Here is a 22,267-nt window from a genome sequence, read left to right on the forward strand (position 1 = left end):
ATTCATAAATATGCACGTTGGAGATCTGATTTTTCTTGTGTTGGTTTTGTCAAACATAAAGATGAAAATTGAAAGGAAAATAGCGAGGAAAGAATCATGACTCGTGGCAACACCAGAGTGGAGTGAAAAGACTACAGTTTCCAAAATTGTGGAGTTGTTTCATGCTTTCTATTTTCCAACCACGTTAGTTCAACAACAACACACCCAAATTTCAACCTCGTAGACAACTCAAATTCACATAACAAAATACCTTTCTTCATGCATTTCCTAAACACAAAATTCACATCTAAAATATTTCTTATCATGTTGCTTCCATCATTTCAAAATATAAACTATTTTAATACAACCCATGTTAACTTAAAAAAAAAATTAAAGAAGTAAAGAATTAAAGAAAGACTAAAAGGGTATGTTAATGATGATATAAAAAAGGGTTAACGAAGAAAAAGAGAATGAAAAGATTTGAGTTAGATCCATAATGATGTTTTGTGCCTGAATTTGAGGGAGAATAATTAATAATATCATCGAGAAATGAGTGATAAATAAATAAATAAATAAAGTATAGAGATTGAGCATTCGTGCAAGTAATTTGAAGGGGTGGTAAAAGAGGAAAGAGGGAGAAGAAGATTGGCCCACATGGGCTATAGTGGCCCCACATCGATGAGTTGGGCCCACAGGGGTGAGTGGGATGGTGCTGCGCACGAAACTAAAGTCATCCAGAAAATGGGTGTGCACACGTGCACTCACGCTAACGTAAACCACCACTCCTCTCTCTCTCTCCATCAATCAACAACACCATTTAATTATTTATATTTAACAAATAATAAAATAGTTTCTACAAGTAGCACATATTAGGTGATACTTTTGAATTACTTGGATCATTTATTGTATTTTTATTAAACACGATAATTTTCTAGGTTGAAAATTTGAAAAGTATCTGTATGAATTTTCATGTTGTATACAGATAAATAACATAATATTGGTTTTATTTTAGAGTTAAAAAATGTGCAATGAAGAAAATAGAAGGGTAGTTGGGTAAAAAAACAAAATTATACAAAATAAAAAAGCAAGAACTTGGTCTTCGTTAATCACATGAGGAGCAAGTCATTGCCGTGTTTGACCTCAACTCATAACAGCGTTGTACTCACACACGACACAAATACACGCCAACGCAACTCACGCCACAACACAACACAACACCACAACACATAAACTCAGATTTGATTCTCCACTATCATATCATAACCCCCTTCAACTCTGTTCCTAATATTTCCCACTTCTTTATGCTTCCGACACCCCCCTTTTCTCTTCTTCTCCGCAACATTTTCTCATCGCTCACGCACAGACATGAGAGGGACTAATGGGACTGATGCTAACAACAACACTACTTTCGACACTATAAACGCTGCTGCTTTTGCCATAGCCTCTGCTTCCCACAATCGCCTTTCTCAACCTCCTTCCCAGGTACAAGTTACAACCATCAAAAAATGGGTTTCGATCATTTTTCTTCTTTCGGGTTGTTTTTCTCGAGTTTTGCTGTGTCTTCAGTTTGGTTGAGTTTATTTTATAATTGATTGATCTCTTTTCCGAAAAGAAGAGATCTTTTTGTTTTTGTTTTTGTTTTCTTCTTTTCCCCCCTTGTGCACGAGCAAATAAAGTAGCAAACTTTTCGTTTTCTAGATAGTGAGGTCGTGAAGAAGAAAAGAGAAATAATTGAACAATGTTAGGATTTTCCTGTGCTTGGTCTTTGCCTTCTGTAATATCAAAGCGTGTGAAGTTGGAACTCCTCGGTTTTTCTCACTGTGAATGCTTTTAGTTGATATCAGTCGTTTTCTTGACGAGTTAGTACTAATAATTTGGAATAGTTTTTGTTTTGTTTTTAATTGTGGAAGTCTTCTATTTTGGAAGCAGAGTTTTTTTACCTGCTGATAATATATGCACAGTTCAGAGAAAAGAAAAGAAAAAGTCAGTATGATTGTTTGGGTTTCTCATTTTCTTTTGTTTGCATCGAAATTTGGATCTTTTACTTACTGCATCAATTTGATTCCTTACATTTAATTCAGCTATTTTGGTTGCAGAAGAAAGGATGGGGAAGCTGGTTGAGCAAAATAGGGTGTTTTGGATATCAAAGAAACAGAAAGCGCATTGGACATGCCATCCTTGTTCCAGAAACAACCCCCAATGGAGCAGATCCTGCTGCAACCGTTACTTCAACACAACCACCGACCATAACACTCCCCTTCGCCGCACCTCCCTCATCTCCGGCGTCGTTCTTTCAATCAGAACCTCCCTCAACCGCACACTCACCGGTCGGTAAAATCTCACACACTTGTGTCTCTGCCAGCATGTACTCTCCCGGTGGTCCTGCTTCAATCTTTGCCATTGGCCCTTTTGCGCACGAAACCCAATTAGTATCACCACCCGTTTTCTCAGCCTCTTCCACCGCTCCTTTCACCCCGCCTCCCGAATCTGTCCACCTCACCACCCCTTCTTCGCCGGAGGTTCCATTTGCTCAGCTTCTTGACCCCAACAACAAGAATGCTGACACCTTTCAGCGCTTCCAAATATCTCACTATGATTTCCAGTCATATCAGTTTCACCCCGGAAGTCCGGTTGGTCAACTCATATCACCGAGATCCGCCATCTCTGCCTCCGGCGCCTCGTCGCCGCTCCCTGACTCCGAAATTAATGCCACTCTCTCCCATATTCTTGATTTCCAAAGAGCAGACCCTCCCAAGCTTCTCAGCATTGATAAACTTTCTGCGTACGAAAACAGAAAGTCAAACCAAGGTTCCGGCTCTCTCACCCCTGATGCTGCAAAAGCTGGTTTTCTTTCAAATCATTGGGTTTCTGAGATCAAAATGTCCCCACGTCCAAGCAACAATCGGGTTAATGAGATTAGTATAAATCATAGAGTTTCATTCGATGTATCTGCCCAGAAAGTCTTGGAATCTCTGGAAAACAAGCCAGCGGCGGCATCAGCATGGACTAAGGTCATGTCGAAATTGAAAAACGATGCTCCAGCAGCAGCAGACAGAGAAGAAAAATTTGCAGAAACCGGGTGCAGTGAGAAACAAGTTCTTGCTGAGACTCACAGTGATCAACCACTGGAAACCAATTTGAGTGGAGATGATGCAACAATTTACGAGAAGGATCAGTCCCTAACTCTTGCTTCTGCTAAAGAATTCAACTTTGATAAAGCAGATGGAGGGGATTCTCTTGCTCCCAATATAGTTGCTGACTGGTGGGCTAATGAGAAAGTTGCAGGGAAGGAGAGAGGGGCCACCAAAGATTGGTCCTTTTTCCCAATGATTCAACCTGGTGTCAGCTAACCATAATGATTCACGAATTTGGCATTGGTTTTTGATTTTGTGCCATGATATGCTTGACACAACCCAACAGCACACATGCTAGATTGAATCATCGTAAATTAAGATTTGCAAGTCTAACACAGTGATGGGGTTCCTTTTTGAATCCAATGACCCCGAAAAAAAAAATAATAGTAGTTTGCTTAAGGTATGTGTTGTAGTTGTTACCAAGTTTGTGTTAGAAAGCTGTACATTTTTAGCGTATGTACCCTCTACGATTATATATATAATATAGTTGACTGATGATGCTGATTTTATATATAGCTAAAGATCATGATTATCGGATTGTATGAATACACCAAATTTGAACCTTGGTCCGAGGTCAAAATTCGTGCGTGCGAATTCAATATTCTGAAAAAGTGAATGTTCATGGGACTTTCCAACGTCAACAAATGTTGGTAACATTTGTTGTGTTATTAGATTCCAGATATGGAGTCAGTAATTTTGAGATTGTTGAAATTGGGCATAGTTAAATACAGGATTAACTCTGATCCAAGTGATTAAAAATTGGGAGACGAAGTCCCTCATTTGAACTATAATGTTCTTTAGTAAAAGACACGTTTCCTACAATAAACAGAATGTTTGTTTGCTTTCCTTCAAAACTCATCCTACTCCCCGTGTACCATGTGGGAGTTTTGTATCACTCTCTAGTATGATATGGACGGTTTCTTTTTTTTTTTTCCTCCTGTTGTGGACCGATTGTTAAATTTATTAACCTCATTGGACCTTAAGAGACTTTGTTTCCTACAATAGACCACTTCACTATTCATCTGGGGGAATTCCTTTTGCTTTGGAGACGAATTTTGATGAACAAAATTTTTTGTGTTGTGCATTTGGATGCTAAAATTAAGTTGTCTAGGAGACGAATTCTAAACATTATTTTATTTTGTTTTAAATAAATTAAATTCTTTAAAAAAATATTTTTTTATTAAATTTTTTGAATCATATATTAATTTATTAAAAATTAGTGGTAAACTAGTGTCTATGGACGAATTTACATTTGTTTGTGTGTTTATAAAGAGATTTAGATATTGAGAAAAAATAAATAAATATTTTAAGTTTATAATTAGTTTTGAATAGAATCGGTCTTAAAAATTGTATAAGTGTAAAAAATTAATATATCTATAAAAATATAAATAATAGACTTTGTAAAAATATAAAGGATAAAACATGTGCAAGAATATAGTGAACTATCTAAAGGTATAAAGGATATACAGAAATATGTAGAGTTGACTCGTTAAAAATACAAATTCGTGTAGTGTATGAACAGACTCATATAATGTGTATTGTTATATTTGTCTAATCAATGCATTGACAAACTCGTTTAGTATGTACTGTTAGATTGTTAGATTCACCTGATCAGGATATGGACACACTCATATATGTGTATTGTTAGACTCGTCTACTTAATATATGGACAAAGTTGTGTAATGCATATTGCAAGATTCGTCTAATCATATATAATGGATAAAGTAGTCTAATATGGAGGACAGATCCAGAAACCACCAACAACAAACAAGACAAATAACAATACATAAAAACTCCGATAGATACTTAACTAAACAACATATAAACCCAATATGAGACATGACAAGTTAGTTTATTTGTAAGGGCCTATACATGATACACTCATTGCTCTCTTCTTATTCTTTACTCTCTTTACTTGTTTTTTTTTTCATCAAAAACACTCCCAATTTCTGTTTTCCCTTCTAAAATTCTTACGCAAAAGAGTTGCATGATTTAAAATTGCATAATATGTTGGTAGTCAATAATAAAATATACTTTTTTTTAGTTAAGTCAATGTTAAGTCCAATGAATAGGTGTTGAAATGGCAGGATAATAATGAAACTGGTGTTGGAAAAAAAGTTAATATTACATTGAATTTGAAGTCGTATATGCATAATTTTAAACTGGATTTGGTATGACTGTACACGAAATCAAAATCAAACACACTCCATTTAGGTTCATTTGAATTGTCAATGGAGTATAATGAGGGACAGTAAAAGGCCCAGCACATTCTTCCTCAGAGGCCTAAGTAAGCAACTCCAGGTCCAGTTCAGACAAAACTTACCTTTTTCCTAGATGTTTCCATCTTCTAATCCTGGTGTGCATGCTTGACCATCACTTCTTTTATCTTTTTGAAAATCACAAATACATTTTTATATTTAAAAGGTCAATCCTAGACCGAGCAAAGTATCCATATTTTTTTTTTACAGAAGCAAAGTATCAATACTGAAACGTATATTTTTATTAGTTCTATGTACATTAAAAAACATTTCTTGACTAAGGACCCAATTGCTTCCAAACATATATAACATTCTAGAAATTATACTGACTAACCAATATTGGAAACAAGGTAGAACTTTTGTTTCTGTATCTTCTTACTAAATCTCGGCGCCATAAGCTCGTAAAAATTCGATCTGCTGACTAAAACTAGCTTATTGGAAAATCTTTAAACATTATTAATTTATCAATAATGTTAAGTGGTCAAATAGTCAAACAAGCTCTCCTTCGTAACACAAACTTAAAATAGTCGAAACCTTGGGGGCACCAAATTTGACCCAGCCGTTGAAATTGAAAAAAACGTGCAAGAATGCCCAGTAGTAGAGTAGAGAGATCCTGGCCGCAGTTCTCTGAATATATTACCTCTATTCTAGTCTCTCGTCAAAATCCAAACGGTCCATTTTGGGCGGCGAAAGAGTAATAATATAATGTTTTTATCTAAAAAAAAAGTAATAAAAACACGTTGGCAATGATGTAATGCAATTATGCAAATCTAGAAGAGTGGACAATCTTTGATTGACCCACCCCAAGACTTTTTGGGCATTGCTCCTTCTAGAGTCCCACCAGATCCTACACTTAAGGCACACCATAAGCCACCATTTCTATTGTGTCAACCATCACAATTTATATAACCCCCTCATTTTTCTCCATCTACCAAACATCCTCGTTCCATTTCCTAACTCCAATCACACCACAAACTTCTCTTCTCTTCTCTCTTTCATTCTTCCTTATTCACATCAAAACAACAACAACAACAAAAATGCCACCTTTTGCAGGTTCTGAACCAGCTGGCTTCCCCAAGCCCGATTCCAACATAGTTTCCATCGATGTCGGAGGCCAAGTATTCCAAACTACCAAACAGACACTAACCTCGGCGGGTCCCAAAACCTTCTTCTCCAGAATTGCGGAGTCTTCTGGAATCTACACGCCGTTCATAGACAGAGACCCGGAAATGTTCTCGCTCCTCCTCTCTCTCCTCCGCACCGGAAACCTTCCCTCAAAGGCCAAAGCTTTCGATCTCCAAGACCTAATTATTGAGTCAAAATTCTACGGCATCGAAACCCTCCTCATCAATTCCCTCTCCAACCCTTCTCAATTGGAACCCTTCAACCTCCAAAAATCCCTCCTTTTGCCCCTCAACGGCCGCGACTCCCCCTCCGCCCTCGCCGCCGACGCAGCCTGCGGTGCCCTCCACGTCGCGCACGGCAGCAAGATCACCTCCTTCGACTGGTCCCTCCGCCGCAAGGCCACCGTCCTCACCCACTTCACCGCCGTGGACTCCCTCCTCGCGCTCTCGCCGACTCTGGTTGCCGCCGGAGCCAACGACTTCTCCGGCCTCCAGATCCTGGACCTCGAGAACGGCCGCGTCAGGGAAACCCTAAACTGGGAAAACGTCACGAAATCCGGGTCCACCGTCCAAGCCATCGGAGCCTCCTCGGAAAACATGTTCGTGAGCTTCGAATCCTCGCGCCGAAACTCCAATTCCATAATGGTTTACGATTTGCATTCTCTAACCCCCATCACCGAGATCGGTCACAACGAAATCTTCGGCGCAGACATCGATTCGGCAATTCCCGCGACGAAGTTACAGTGGATTGAGGGTTACAATCTGTTGATGGCCTCTGGGTCCCACAGTGGTCCCTCCGGCGTTTCCGGTAACATACGGTTGTGGGATGTTCGATCCGGAAACGTTGTGTGGGAAATTTCCGAGAAGGTGGATTGTTTTGCTGACGTGGCGGTTTGCGATCCGTTGTCGGTAATTTTTAAGGTTGGGGTGAATTCTGGCGAAGCTTCTTACGTGGACATGCGGAATTTGAGCACTGAGAGCGCGTGGGTTTGTCTCGGGGATAAAAGAAAGGTTACGAACAATGGGAAGAAGGAAGGGATTGGGTGCAAAATCGAAACGCAGGGGAATCAAGTGTTTTGCACGAAGGGTGGTGACGTGGAGCTCTGGTCTGAGGTTGTCATGGGTGGTGGCAATGGTGGGAGAATCTTCAAGAAGAACTTGATGGGTAGAATGAGAGACATGGGTGGTGCAAAGATCACAAATTTGGCCTTTGGAGGAAGCACCATGTTCTTAACCAGGAAGGATCAGCAATGTGTTGAGGTGTGGCAGAGTTCTTCAAGGGAATTTTGATGCTCAATGCACTTTCTTTCTATTCTTTTCTTTCTTCCATATTCAATTTAGTTTAGTTACATTCAAAAGAGAAGACAAAGATTTTTTTTTTTTTTAATTTTTAAATTTGTTGGTGAAAAGATATTGTAAATAAACCCTGCCTTGTACATTCTTCGTGTTTGGTGAGATGCCTACCCTACCACCTTCCAATTTGACAAATTGTGTCAATTATTTTTTTCTTTGTTTGACATTTCTTTTGTAAATTATCAAATATTGGTATAGTGAGACAAATATGAATAGCTGTCTACGATGATTCATGTACCTTACTTTTGATATTCTCTTGTTCTTTTTGGTCAAAGTTTTTGTTTAGGAAACTATCAATTTGAAGATAGTTTGGTGATACATTTAATGGAGGTGCAGAAGAACCTGTGTATGGAGATGCAAGAGGTGTGACCGCTAGGTTAAAGAAAGAAATTATGGGGTGCAGAAAGAAATAACCTTTCTTCATGCATGTTTATAATTTCAACTTAGTTCGTTCACGTAAAAGTTTTGCATTCTAGACTGTGTATTTCAAAATATAAAAAATTATATTTTTAATTTTCAATGTATTTTTTTATTTCGTATTTTAGAATGTATAATCTTTTTTGAAGTGTAAGTTAAAATTATGAAGTGCAGAAATGGCCTTGAAAACATAAAATTAGGGAATTGGGTCTTTTCACTACAAGACCCGTGTCCAAATATTGGTTAATATTATTCGGAGATTAAAGAGAAAATTGCATGTATTTACAAAAATATGTATATATTATAAATAGTAAATTGATTTTTATGGAATATGCTGAAATTGTATCTTTTTGTGGGATTTACGTAAAGTATAAAAATATATGTTGAAAAAATTTGTGTACACTTGTATGACTTCAAATCTTGCACTAAAAAAAACTAATAATTAGTTCGTTGCTTCATGCATTATTTGGTTCAGGCGCTCAATTATTCAAACATATTGGTTTAAAACTTTTTCTTAATTGGAGCCATCAGAAAAAAACAATTCTTTTCGTATTATTTATCAAATATAATTAAAATTAGAGAACGGTAAATTTTGTAAAAAATATGAATACTAAAATTATATGAAAAAAGTTGTAAGGATTTGGAAATTTAGCTGTTTCTTTTTATGAGAAATAGGTTAAGGACTGATGGTTAGGCGTTGTTTATCATAAGTGATTTGGGCTTTTATTTTATTGAACTTTGGGCTGGGAACAATGAAACAAAACCCAATAGTATGAGTAGGTTGAGTAAAATAAGGGTCCCAATAGAAATTCACTATTTTGTTATGAGAAAACAGAACCTTTAGAAAGGTTAAGAATAAGAGAATGTTTGTATGTAACATTAACATTGACTTCTATGAGAAGTTGTTCTAAATTTGGCGACGTGCTTAATACTTTTTTGTAAACTTAAATGAATTGTTAAACGGTTGTACGATTTGACATTAAATACTAAAATTTTAGATTTTATTTAAGTTAGAAGTTTTGAATTTAGTTGATGAAATTTGAATGAGTGTTTAATATTTTAAGAACTTATATTATTTTCGGTGTAGTAAAGTTATGATCATGGTAGAAAAAGTGGAGATTGTTTGTTAGGATGAATTATTATGTTATAAAACTCAACATCATTCATAGAAAAGGTTGAGTAATTCGTGTTCAAATGATTTGGAAAGTATGTTTTACTTAAATGGTCAAATTTTGATGAAACAAATTTATTTTTTAACTTTCTTATATAATAGTTTGATTATCTTTTTGGGACAAAATTTGTAATTATCTGAAAATGGATTCATAAGAAATATATTATATTTTGAGTAATCATTGAGAATTTGAGTAAGAAAGATGTTAATTTTTTTTTTCTTGAAAAATTAGGGCCATTTAAGTTTTAATTTAGTCAATCAAACGATGATTTATTTATTTCAAATAATCATAGATTGATCAAAGACGGAGCAACTTGAGAGAATATGAGTTTCAACTAAAAATGTTACTAAATCAGTAAAATCTTTATCAAATCATATTTTCTCCTCTATTTCAAATTTTATTTTCCAATTACTTAAATAAGGTATGTAGTATCTTATAAATGGGTTTAGATGGAAGAATTTGACACTATACGATTGTGTAGTGTAAGAGTTACTTAGGTAATAAATTAACCTTATTTAAGTATACGAAATTGAGTTATAAAGACATTTAAATGAGATATTTGAGTTTCACTAATATTATAAATTATATAAATTAAGATATTAAAATAATTAATTGAAATTAGAAGAATTAAACTTATGTAGCACTTTTTTAAATTTTACAGGATAGAGTACTTATTCAATCTAGTTCAATTAAATATTATTTAAAAATATTTAAAAATTATAGTGATGATTTTATTTATTTGAATCAATATTAAAATATTGTAATTTTTTATTTATTAAATAGAAAACAAACACGCCACACGATTAGCGTAACGAATTGTGACAAAATTGGCGGAAAAAGTACAAAGCCAGGCACAGTTGGTTCTGGGCCCTTAGATTGGGTCGCATGGGACAAAACAACTAAGCATTTATCAATGAACTATTTATGAAAATTTTCGACTCAGCCCCACAAATAATTATATCGATAACAGTATAAATGCAAGGAATAATATGTTATTTAATACATTCTTTTGTATTATTACACTTATTATATTATGATGAAAAATTGTATGAATCTCATTTCATTTTTTATTAAAGAACTGCAATGATTTTTCGTATGTTTTCTAAAAATTTCAAAATATAGATAATGTGTTAAAGATAATATTGTTACGCTTGTCATCCTAAAACAACTTTACAGTAATAATAAAGTTTATTATTTATTTTTAAAATTTTAAAATTTCTATTTTTTACTATTGAATATTTTGATTATGTTTGTGTCACTAACGTCAAGGATCAGTGACTTGTCATGTCATTTAAGGCATGAGGGAACAATCATTCTATTTTTTTTTTATAATTTTTTTATCACTGATAAAATAGATAAAAAACTAAAATTGTGTAATGAAATTCTTTACTGACGTGATAAATAAAATTATTAATTGATGTTGAAAAACTACAAATGTTAACGGATCACAAATTTATTAACTAAGATCAATTAAAATTTTGATTAGGAAATTGAAAACAAAAATTGAGGATGTGTTAAATAGACCCTATTAACGCAGAAGCTACACAAAAATACACGATAGTTAACTATTTGGTGAACTCTTGAATAATGTTTGCATTTCTAAATATAATTTTAAAATAATATTGGTTCAAAATTTTATTAAATGGTACTAAGTAGTAAAAGATGTTACTCTTTAAGATATCATGAGAGTGATTTTTGCAATCTAAATTATATACATACATACATATATATATATATATATATATATATATATATATATATATATATATATATATATATATATATATATATATATTAAGTTTAAACTAATTGTTTATTTTTTTTCAGGGTTAGAATTCAAGATTTAGAAAGAAGTGTGCATAGATTAAGATTGTTAGATAAGGTAATTTTTCACTTTCCTATAATTGGTTTTATCACCTTTTTTTTCTAAGTTTGTAGAGTTTTATCCTATATTTATATCAATTAACTAAAAATGTATTTTTTTAGTAATTTGAATAAGTGGAAATGTTAATTGTATAGATTAAAGTTTAAAATTCAAAGTTTATAAGTGTTAGAATTATTTTTCTTACAAAGTAAGTCATTTCAAAGTAAGAGACCTAACATAAAATAAAGAGATTTAAAAATCGTGAATTGGTTTTGTTTAAGCAATATAAAAATATGTAAAATATTATAAGTTTAATTGGCATTTTCATGAATTAAGGATATTATGAGTATTGATAATTAGTTTAAGTTCATTTTGATTGTTATTTTGGGTGTAAAACAACTTTATTTTGGTGTTTAAAACTTTTAAAAGGACTATGTATGTTAAAATTGGTTATGCATCAATTGTGATTTATTGTGTATATATCTTGAAGTACTATCTAACTTGCCTCTCAAGTAATTTTCAAATTGTAATAATCATTGTAAAGACATATAATTATTCTCAAGTGTCACATTGATCACTCATGTGTCATTGTTCATTACTAACACTAAGTTGTTGTTTTAAATTTGAGTTGAAAATATGTTAGAGTAATTATCTATCATTTAGAGTACTTTGATGTTTTATAAGATATTATGTTAGATAAATAATTTTTATTTTGTTTTTCTCAATTATATATAGAGAGATAGAGAAAAGAAGAAGATGTAATCTTTATCAATTTTATCATTTAATAAAATTTCATATTTTATTCATGAAGATTAAATTTGATTGTTCTAATTAAAAATCATATTTCAATTATATTAATAAAATAATAATTACAAAATAAATGACTATGTTTTTGTTATACTCTGATACCTCCAATTAGGTGAATAATAGCTTTAAAATTTGTGTTGTATGTTGTTGGGATACTTACAAAAGAACTTTAACAATCAAGTGATCTGTGTACTCTCAAAAAATAATAAAACTAAAAATTAGTCTTAAAATTATAACTAGGACCTCTACTATTGTTATAAATTATATCCCTTTTAGGAAAGGTATTTTTGTTGTTGACATGATAATTGAGTTTTGTTACTTGTAATAAGTCTTAATACATTTAAATTAAAAGATAAAAATAATAGATATTTAAAACGATATTAACTTTCATTCTTTTTAGGAATTTGAGGATATGGCAAAATTTATTCTTGTGAATTTGACTAACATCTCAATATAATTTTTAACCAACTCTTCATAGAAAGTTAGTCGACAATTTTTTTATTTAATTTGGAATGTTAATTTGGCTTTACGCTACGTAATGAAACAAATGAATTAAAAAAAAAAAAAAAAGTAAGTTCATATTCATGAATTAGGAAAACATCTATGATCATGTGTTCACTTGTAGTTGTGTGGCATAGAAAGAATGAATAATCAATCTCAATTTGCTAGCATGGTACACGGTACTTGTGCAATAGAGGACGATATTCAAAATATGGACAAATTAAAGGTTAACTTTGCAACTGTCTTAAATTACATCAAATTGGGATTTATCTAAGTAAAACATTTTTCTTAAGATGTTCTTTTCAATCCCTGTTTGAAAAGGGCGTGCACATGCAAAAATAATATGACCTTCAACTTAATTGAGATATTGAAAGAATAAGACCTCTAAAATAGCTATAAAGTAGAGGAAGATTTTTTTTTTTTTTTATAAATGTGTCTCAATTATTTTTTTTTTACTAAAAGGTCGAACTATAAATAGAAAAACTAGTTAGTTGAGTTATTTTTCTAAAAAAAACATTCTATTTCCTTTTTTTTAAAATCTATGTTTTGATTTATTTAAAGATTTGAGTGTATGATAAGAGTCTTGGAATTGAGAGCAACAACCACACTCAATAAAAAGATTATTTAGAATAAGTTCATTTTTTTAGTCATTTTGAAGACCTGTGTTACATGATAGGAAAAACATGTTTGTATGTGATACTTTAGACTCAAGATAAATTATTGTTTGTTTATGATCATTAATATATGTTTAGATCATTAATCTGAATTTTAATTGTGATTAAAAAAGTAATTTATAAAATTCATTAATAAGCCTCTTTTGTGGATTATGTTTTTAGCTACTATGATCGTACCTCACAGGTAAGTAGATTATGTTTTAGTTATTCTGATTGATATATATATATATATATATATATATATATATATATATATATATATATATATATATATATATATATATATATATATATTTTGTAAACTTACTTACCTCATTTTGAGATTTAAATTATTTTATTTTATAACAAAATAATATAGAGGATCGAAATATATCAATGTTTTTAAATTTAGGGATTCAATACTCTTCACTCCCGGATGGAGAAGATTTCTAATAAACTGAGGTATTCAATAAGTCAAGGAATCAGACGAAAATTCAAGTCAGAAAACATGTCTTCACAGAGTCGAGGTCATTACAAGAATCCATAAAGATGCCTCCACGAAGCCGAGGTCATTGCAAAAATCTAGAAGAATGTCTCCTCATGACCAACGCCATTGAGGGTAGTTGGTTGATGATTCAAGATTTGCGAAGATGTCATCCTAGGACCGAACTCATTGTTGGAAGCTAAGATTGAGAGGAGAATATTCGATAATATAAAGGAAAATCTTAGAGAAAAATCTCATTTACATTTGATGAATAAAAACGAGATTAGGAGATATTATTGTTATTTACTAATTATCTTTTGATTAGATTATTTGAGAATATTTGATTATATATATCTACAAAAATTGTATCTGACTTGCTTATAAATAAGAGTGTTACTCCCACAGTTAAGGTAGGTAATTATTTTGACCTAAAGAATTCATTAGCTAAGGTTAAAATACTTTTTTTTTTCGGTCTAAGACTATTTTACACCTCTTATATGATAAGAACAAAAATATATTTAAGCATGTAATTAATAAATAATATAATATTTCTTGTATTTAATAATTTTAATAATAATTAAAAAATTGGAAGCATTGTTTTGATGAAGAAGAATGGTAAAGTGCATAGTGTGTAGTAGCTGTGGAGGTGAGTGGAGAGACCAATGCATGTGGCTTTTATCTCTGCTTTTCTTTGCTGTCTAAAGCCTCCACCAAAGTCGTGCATGGGTCCGTAAGGCATTAACCCAATTGTGTCTTGTAATTTCTGTGTCAAGTATCCAATAATAATCACAATAATGTGTTTGTTATGCCATAAATCACAAGTTGTTGGGAAGTACTGTAGGAGTAGTGAAAACATTAACTATAACAAGAATAATGTAACATGATTGTTCTTTATTCCTTCCTTGTCAAATGTCGTGGACTTTTAAACACTGGTAAAAAAATAAGTAAACAAAATTGAAAACCGAAACGACAATTTCTGGGCATCGCTCACCCTCTAACTGTTCCCATCACTGTACTTTAATGTATTATCCATTGTCAAACTTAAATGGTTAGGTTTGGTTAATGTATTATGAAATTTTTTAAAAGCTAATACAAAGTTTTGGTGTCTGAGAAAATAATGTGGGCATGCAGCAAACACCGTCCTAAAATACAAGGTAGTAGGTTGGTTGGGTGGGCCCAGATTGTGAATGAAAACTCTCAATCTGGTCCATAACAACCTAAACACCATTATTTGGGCCTTCCCATTAATGCTACATTGCTATTCAGCACAAAGAATTGATTACTAAATGTGGTTATTTTTATTCACAATCACAAACAGGGCATTCAATGCGTAGCCACTTATAACCATTTTATCGGCAACCGTTGCTGTATATTTAATTTTTCCACCTTCTCAATTCTCACAAAACTCCATAATCCCTATTGGGTTGTTTTGCCTTATTATTATGTTGTAGCTTCATAATATATTGATTATCACTAATTTTGATGTTTTAAAATATATTAAAAAAAAATTAAAATATCAACATATTGTATTTTTATACTCAGCAGAAGACAGCACCAGAAAAATCAGTAGAGAATATGGACTCATCCTACACTCTTACTAGGTTAATCTATTCCATTATCATTAATTTGCAAAATTATTATTTTTTTCATTACGCCAAACCTATTTTTTATTATTAGAGATTAATTATGTTTCATAATTACATGTAAATGAATTGTACGTTATAAGGACAAGTATCATTCAAATGATGGAAACGTATTGTATTTCATTGCTGATCTTAAATTTTTTAATCACTCGGCTTAATTTAATAGTAGTATTTTTTTTTCTTCTCGTAAAATGAATATTAATAAAATAAATTAAAACTATATGGAAATATAAATTATATTACAATTTTATTTATTCTTTAAATATCCATGTATCTTTATGAAATGTTATCAACAAAAAACGATGTTTAAATATTATTTTGAGTTTTATATATTAATCAATTTATAATTAATTACTTTTAAATCTTAATTAATATCTATTTTTATTAAAATTAAATAATTAATATTATTGTAATTTACTACATTTTCTAATTAATTTAATTTTTTTTCCTATTACATTAATAAATCTATTATAATATTTTCAATAGTTTCTACTTTATCATTGTTTTACTTTTTTTTTCTATAATTATTTAATCTTTATCCAATTGTAGCCAATTATCCTATTTGATATTTATAAAATTATAATTGCTTTCTTAATATTAATATTTGATATTGGTGAAAATAAAAATGTGTATCTTTTAATATTGAATACATAATAATATTAACTTTTATTTGTCATGATTTTTATTTTATTTTATAATTTTTTTAAAATGTAGAGTATATTTGTAGAAAGTAACCATGGGAGACTAAATAGCTTTATAAGACCAAAATGCATAAGAAGTAAAGTAGGTGAAAATGAATATAAAAAATGGAGTGAATTAAATGTGGGTTGAGATGTATGAGGACATAGTACTTGGCGAATGAAGTTTGATACAAATTGGGTTTCTGCATCATCATCATCATCATCAACTTAGGAATAAGTCAAATCTATCTACTTCTCACTATTCTTTTCCTTTCTTGTTAGCTTTATGCATTTCTAGGTCCCAACTACAAATCCCTATAAAAAAAATATATGTCTAACATTTTTAACACGGAAAGATCTACAAAGTGTTGGCGGAGTAAAAAAAATTATATAAAAGTAATATTTTAGTTATTTACGTAATTCATTACGTTTCATATCATTTGAAATATTATTTAACACATCAAAATAAGTTAATGTCATTGAATTAAATAGATTGTGTTTATCTATATTTAAAGTTCAGAGACTAAAATATATCAAAGTTTAAAATTTTATGTCTAAATATAAACACTAAAAATATATTTAATTCTTAAAAAATTAAATCTTTTTTATATGGTCAATTTTTTGCTAATAGTTTTAATTAATAAAGTGATGACACAAACTATTTTACATAGAAGGAGAATAAAGGTAGGAAGTAAACATGGTAATAGTGCAAAACTACATTTTAGCTAGTTTAAATGTATAGATGTCAAAAAAATCTGTATCAGTGGGTATCTGTAGATAAAATCCACAATAGATAGAAAATTGATATTGTAAATGGATACCCACAGGTAACGGGGTATGAATATTTTTTATACTCGCATGTTAACAGGACAGATATGGATATCACAGTGCTTGTACCCGTGAATACTTATACCTGTTATACTCTAATTTAAATTAGAAAAAAATGATTAAAATATTAACACATTTATTTTGAATGATTTATTTTCTATCAATTGGTTTAAAAAATATTACATTTATATGTAAATTGTTATTCAACATTATTTAAATAGGTTATTTAGACTTTGTTTTAGATGTATGAGTGTTATGTATTGTATTTTATTTGAATTTATGATTAAAATATGTTGTTAAATATTTTTTTATTTTTATTTTTTTAAATATCTGCGGGTTCCCGTGGATATCCATGAATATTAAAACAAAACATGAGGGTACCCGCATAACTGATATCCACACGGATATGATGACGGGTACAGGAAAAGTACTACTCGTACCCTACCTGGCATGTTGACATATCTAATAAGGCTAAGTAAAAATGTAACGAGGGATGATGATGTATATGGTAAGGATGGCAACAAAACAAGGTAGAAATGAGTTTCATTATTTCATCTCCATCTATGAAATAAACATTCATATTCAAATTCCTTAGAACAAACAACACAAACTTCATCTTTAAATCTTCTCAAATTTATCTACTCACTCTTTTTTAAATCTATCTTCAAAAGTAAACACGTTCTAAGTCTTGATTTTAGAGTGCATAACTAGTAATATCTACCTAATGTTGGAAATGTGGAAACTTTGATTTGTACTAAAGATTTGAAGATTAGGATTAGATGTCCAAAATAAATCTTATATTATTCTTAATCTATATTATAACAAATTAAGTGTTATTTGTATTATTTATTTAATTTTCATGAGTTGTGGGAAAAGAAGATGAAAGTATGGAGATTAGGAATCTAAGTGTAGTTGACGCAGTTAAAACGAATTAACTAGATTTGAATTATATATCTAATCCATTCTACTATGTCTAAATTAGATATTGAAAAATCCGATCTATATCCACATTTAGTACGCCAAAATATTGAGATAAGCAAAGACAATGTTGTGATATTTTTAGTATTTAAACAATTTAATCGTTTGTGTAGGTAATGAATATTGAGTGTTGACACAAATAATTAAAATAGAGGTATTTTATAGTGTTTAAAATGTTTTAATATTGTACTCTTACTTTTGATATATTTTAGTTAAACAATATTAAAGATAAAAATCAGGTAATTTTGCAATTTTTTTTCTTGAAAAGCAAAACGGGTCTATGGATTGGTGAATTTATATTTGGACTTTGCAAAGCAGATACAAACCTGGGAAGAAAAGCCCTATATAGACAAAATTCATTGGTTGGATCTTAGACAAGCCAAGTTGATTTGTATAGACAATTTATAAAGAATCTCTGAAAATGATGTTTTGCAATCAAGTGTTCTATTATTTATTTGAATGTTTCACTAAAGTTTGAACTTATATAATTAGGAATGTAAAAAAAATTCATATTTGTGAATATTTGCGGATAAAACTCGTAATAAATAAAAAATTGATATTGAAAATGGATATCCGTGGATAATGAGTACAAATATTTTTATACCCACATATTAACGGGGCGAGTACGGGTATCATAATATCCGTACATGTGGATATCTGTACCCGCTATATTATAATTTAAATCAAAAGATTTTATTAAAATATTAACACATTGATTTTGAATGAGTTATTTTTTATCAATTGATTTTAAAAATCTCTATTTATTTATAAACTGTCGTTCAACACAATTTAAAAGAATTTTTTGACTTTGTTTGAAATTTATAAAAATTATGCATTGTATTTTTATTTGAATTTATGGTTAATTTTTTTTATTAAATATTAAAATTTTCTTTTATAAATACTTGTAGATACCCGTACATATTTAAAAAAATATACAGATACCCGCCGCATGACGGATACTTGCACGAATATGATACGTATACAAAATGAATATTTATCTAACGGATAAAATATGAGAGAACTACTGTCCATATTCTATTCGTCCGGTTGACATCCTATACATGACCTTCGTATTTATATTTTAAAATGTTTTGATTTGCAATATCTTATTTATTTTATACGAGATACTGCAAAAACTGGAAGAGGTTATTGATTAAAATGTTTTGATTTGCAATATTTTTTTTGAGAAGAACTTTTAGAATATCACTTAGCTTACTATACCTTGTGAGTGTACTTTCACGTTGAGATTTTAACTTTTCACAAAATTTTCTTATACCACTAAATAGATTTTCTTTTTTCATCTTTTATCATTCTATTAATTCACAGCAGAATGTCTTTACCTCAACTTTCACTTAATTACTAACGCTAACACCTTTACTATTTTCAACACCAAAATCATTTTGATGTTATCAACTTTCAAGTATATATAACATGGCTCTGGATACTTGTTCTCTATTCAGTATAAATCACATTAAGTCATACTATATTATTTTCTACTATTAAAACAATACAAATATTTATTTACTATGTAAACAAAACTATTTAAGCAATTCAAGTAATTAAATTTAAAAATTCTTTTTCATAATAGGGTTTTTATTAAATTATCACTTAATTATTTGACAAAAATAAATAATTCTATATTTGTTGAAGTGGAAAATATACACTTCCCGTTTCTTTAAAACGTATCATTTTTTAAAGATTTTAGTTTTTATTTAATTATTATATTTAAAATTTTTTAAATAAGGTTTTTTTATTTTATTTTATACACGTGTCCTCAACTCTTAATTGGTGTACGTGTATGTATATATTGTGATGTAGGCAAGAAAAGAAATACAAAACTTTATAAACATTTTATTTAAAGTCAATAAAATTTATTACACTTCTTAATTTTTTTCTAACAAAGCACTTTAAACCATACTTAAAAAAGGAAAGTAATGCATAATTTTCTTAATAAAATGACATTAATTATATTATAAAAAGTTATTATATTTTAAACTCGAACTTACATATAAGATTAAATTATATTTCTTGATTTTATTTTAAATAATTACAATATTATTATTTCTCTCGTTTCCCAAATTGAAGTCAGTTCAATTAAACTTGTGTGATTATAATCAATGTAATAAAAAATATATTATTTACAACAATAAGTTTGAAGTTTAAATTTCACTCAATTAAGAAAAGTGGATATCTAAAATGCATATAGCGTTTATTTGTTCCACTAAATTTAAATATAACAAGCACTCTTTTAAAAATCATAGTTCAAAAGATATTTGCCCAGAGTTAACGGAACATAGCATTCCATGGTAACAGATGTGCTTTTTGTGGCAAATAAATGTTTCTGTCGGTATCTTAATTTCAACACAATCACGTGACCAAGGAAACTAAAATTTTAGCCTCTGGAAAGGGAAAAAATAATAGATTATGTCATATGAATTATTTATTTATTTGTAAGTAAAATATATTATCCTTTTATATTTATTTTAAAAAAATAAAATAAAAATTCAATCATTTTACCCCTCTAATTCAGTACCCATAGTTTCTTTTTTTTTATTTTTAACAAAAAATACCCATAGTTCATGACAACTGGTACAATCTTCCAATTTTTTGTTAATTAAGCACAAAATAATGCATTAATGGTTTTCTCAACCAATATTATTCACTTGTATTTCCTTCATTAAATGCTACAATTAAAGGCGAAGCAGCACTTTATAGAATTAGTGGGTGAGAACTTTCCTTCAATCAAGAGTATCAATTTATTAATATATTTTGGTATAAATAATATAACACACTGTTTGAACCTAATATGTGGACTACAGGTTTTGATGATGACTAAGCAAGTGATGTTGATTTATTTTTCAAATTAAAATATCAATTGTCCTTTGTTCTTAATATTAGTCAGATTTTTTTTAACGAATATTCATTTTTTATACAACTTATTTGTAATAATCTCTTTACTAACTATATGTTTTTACTAGAATAATTTCAATTATTTCAGTAAGTAAATAATGAATGCTGTAAATTGTCTCTTTTTCTCTCGTATAAAAAATGAAAATTCAAGAATTTAATTTTAAAAATTAAAACCCCATCACTATTATTATCTGTCCGTACATTAGTTATTTAAAGGTATTTTAAAAATTATTACAATTACAAATAAATATATTGTTATTGGTTAAATTAATTAAGTTTTTTAATACATGTGAATTAATTGTCAATGTGTTATATTTATGGATTATTAGGTGATATTATTATTATTATTTTTTTCAACTTATGGTGCTTTTAGCCAATAGTCATGAATTAAAAACGTGTGATTGATAATTAAATCGTTGAAATTAACGTCATAATTAGTTGTGATGGTGGACTTTGTTGCTAAGATAATAAAAATGTTTTTAATGCAGCTTAAGTTTATTTACTGTTAGAAATTATTAATATTTTGTAGGATTTTCTTATAAATATTTTGTGAGAGTTAAAAAATCTATTTGTTGTGATTATTTTCATAGTAATAATTGTATCTTTTTATGTTACCCAAATAGAATAGTTAACAATATTATAGTGAGTTAAACATTATTCGTGAACGTTTAATAAACTTATAGAACATTCTATAACGAAACGTCAAATGTAAAAGTTTATTTGTTCTTTTTGGTGTATACTTTTTTATATACTAAAATTATATAAGTTATTATTATTGAGTATTCTCATGAAGTTGGGTTAAGACATATTTGAATGGGAAATGATTGTATATTCTTATTTAATGCTTTTTCTGTTTCTCAATTTGTTGTTTGGTCTCATAGAGAAAGATGGAGAATATGTTTCAAAAAATATATAAAAGAACATATTTTAATTATTTTCATATTTATAAGAGAAAAAAAATTGTTCAGTTATAAGTTGACTTCTTTATAATTAGAAAATAAAATTTATTATAAATAGTATGATATTATGTTATGTATAATTGTTTTTGATTTTTTTCGAAAATTTCATGTTCAAAGTTCTTTTAGCTTTTTTTCAAGAAAGTTTATTATGTAATTTCTGTAAATGAATTTGATTAGGTTCCCTGTATTTTTTAATAAATATTTTTTTATATAATATCAAATTATTTGTATACTTTTACGTTAGCATAATGGAGATTTCCTAGTACACAATAATATCTAACATAAAATTTATAAAAGAAATTTTAGCAAGTAATGAGCATGTGATACAAAGAAATTTGTGCTCATCTTATTTATTGATCATCTTATTTATTGATGGAAAGAGAGAGGGAAGGCCCTGCTTGTACGAAAATTATAAATAAGAAAAATAAAAAACAAGAAAATTTCTTAATAAAATCAAATTTTTAATTAATATCTCATATCTCCAACGGGGTAACAATTTTTATCTAAAGATACTAATTATAAT

General features: G+C 29.6%; 2 protein-coding genes across 3 annotated transcripts; both read left to right on the plus strand.

Annotated features, from left to right (window-relative positions):
- The first annotated feature begins 1,168 nt into the window (after window positions 1–1,168).
- Window positions 1,169–3,645, plus strand: LOC114178605 (hydroxyproline-rich glycoprotein family protein). Of its 2 annotated transcripts, none has more exons than XM_028064611.2 (2): window positions 1,169–1,461; window positions 2,061–3,645. In XM_028064611.2, the coding sequence occupies exons 1-2, from the start codon at window positions 1,345–1,347 to the stop codon at window positions 3,327–3,329; spliced, it is 1,386 nt and encodes a 461-aa protein (XP_027920412.2). In that variant the 5' UTR covers window positions 1,169–1,344; the 3' UTR covers window positions 3,330–3,645. The 2 variants fall into 2 exon arrangements, with proteins under 2 accessions (XP_027920412.2, XP_027920413.2); XM_028064612.2 differs by having other exon boundaries at window positions 1,173–1,461; window positions 2,076–3,645.
- Window positions 3,646–6,198: 2,553 nt separating this feature from the next.
- Window positions 6,199–8,085, plus strand: LOC114178280 (BTB/POZ domain with WD40/YVTN repeat-like protein). The gene has a single exon (XM_028064097.2). It carries the CDS (start codon window positions 6,409–6,411, stop codon window positions 7,783–7,785), a length of 1,377 nt encoding a protein of 458 aa, XP_027919898.2. The 5' UTR covers window positions 6,199–6,408; the 3' UTR covers window positions 7,786–8,085.
- Window positions 8,086–22,267: the final 14,182 nt, after the last annotated feature.

Source organism: Vigna unguiculata, chromosome 3 (genome assembly GCF_037176805.1).
Source record: "Vigna unguiculata cultivar grain cowpea cultivar isolate G323 ecotype 2 chromosome 3, ASM3717680v1, whole genome shotgun sequence".
In the NCBI taxonomy this organism is placed as follows: domain Eukaryota; kingdom Viridiplantae; phylum Streptophyta; class Magnoliopsida; order Fabales; family Fabaceae; genus Vigna; species Vigna unguiculata.

What these genes read in the sequence shown, in the direction of transcription:
- LOC114178605 (XM_028064611.2), top strand. Translation starts at nt 1,345, where the DNA reads ATGAGAGGGACTAATGGGACTGATGCTAACAACAACACTACTTTCGAC. An exon ending in TTTCTCAACCTCCTTCCCAG is followed by an intron (nt 1,462 to 2,060) that starts GTACAAGTTACA and finishes CATTTAATTCAG; the next exon opens with CTATTTTGGTTGCAGAAGAA.
- LOC114178280 (XM_028064097.2), top strand. Translation starts at nt 6,409, where the DNA reads ATGCCACCTTTTGCAGGTTCTGAACCAGCTGGCTTCCCCAAGCCCGAT.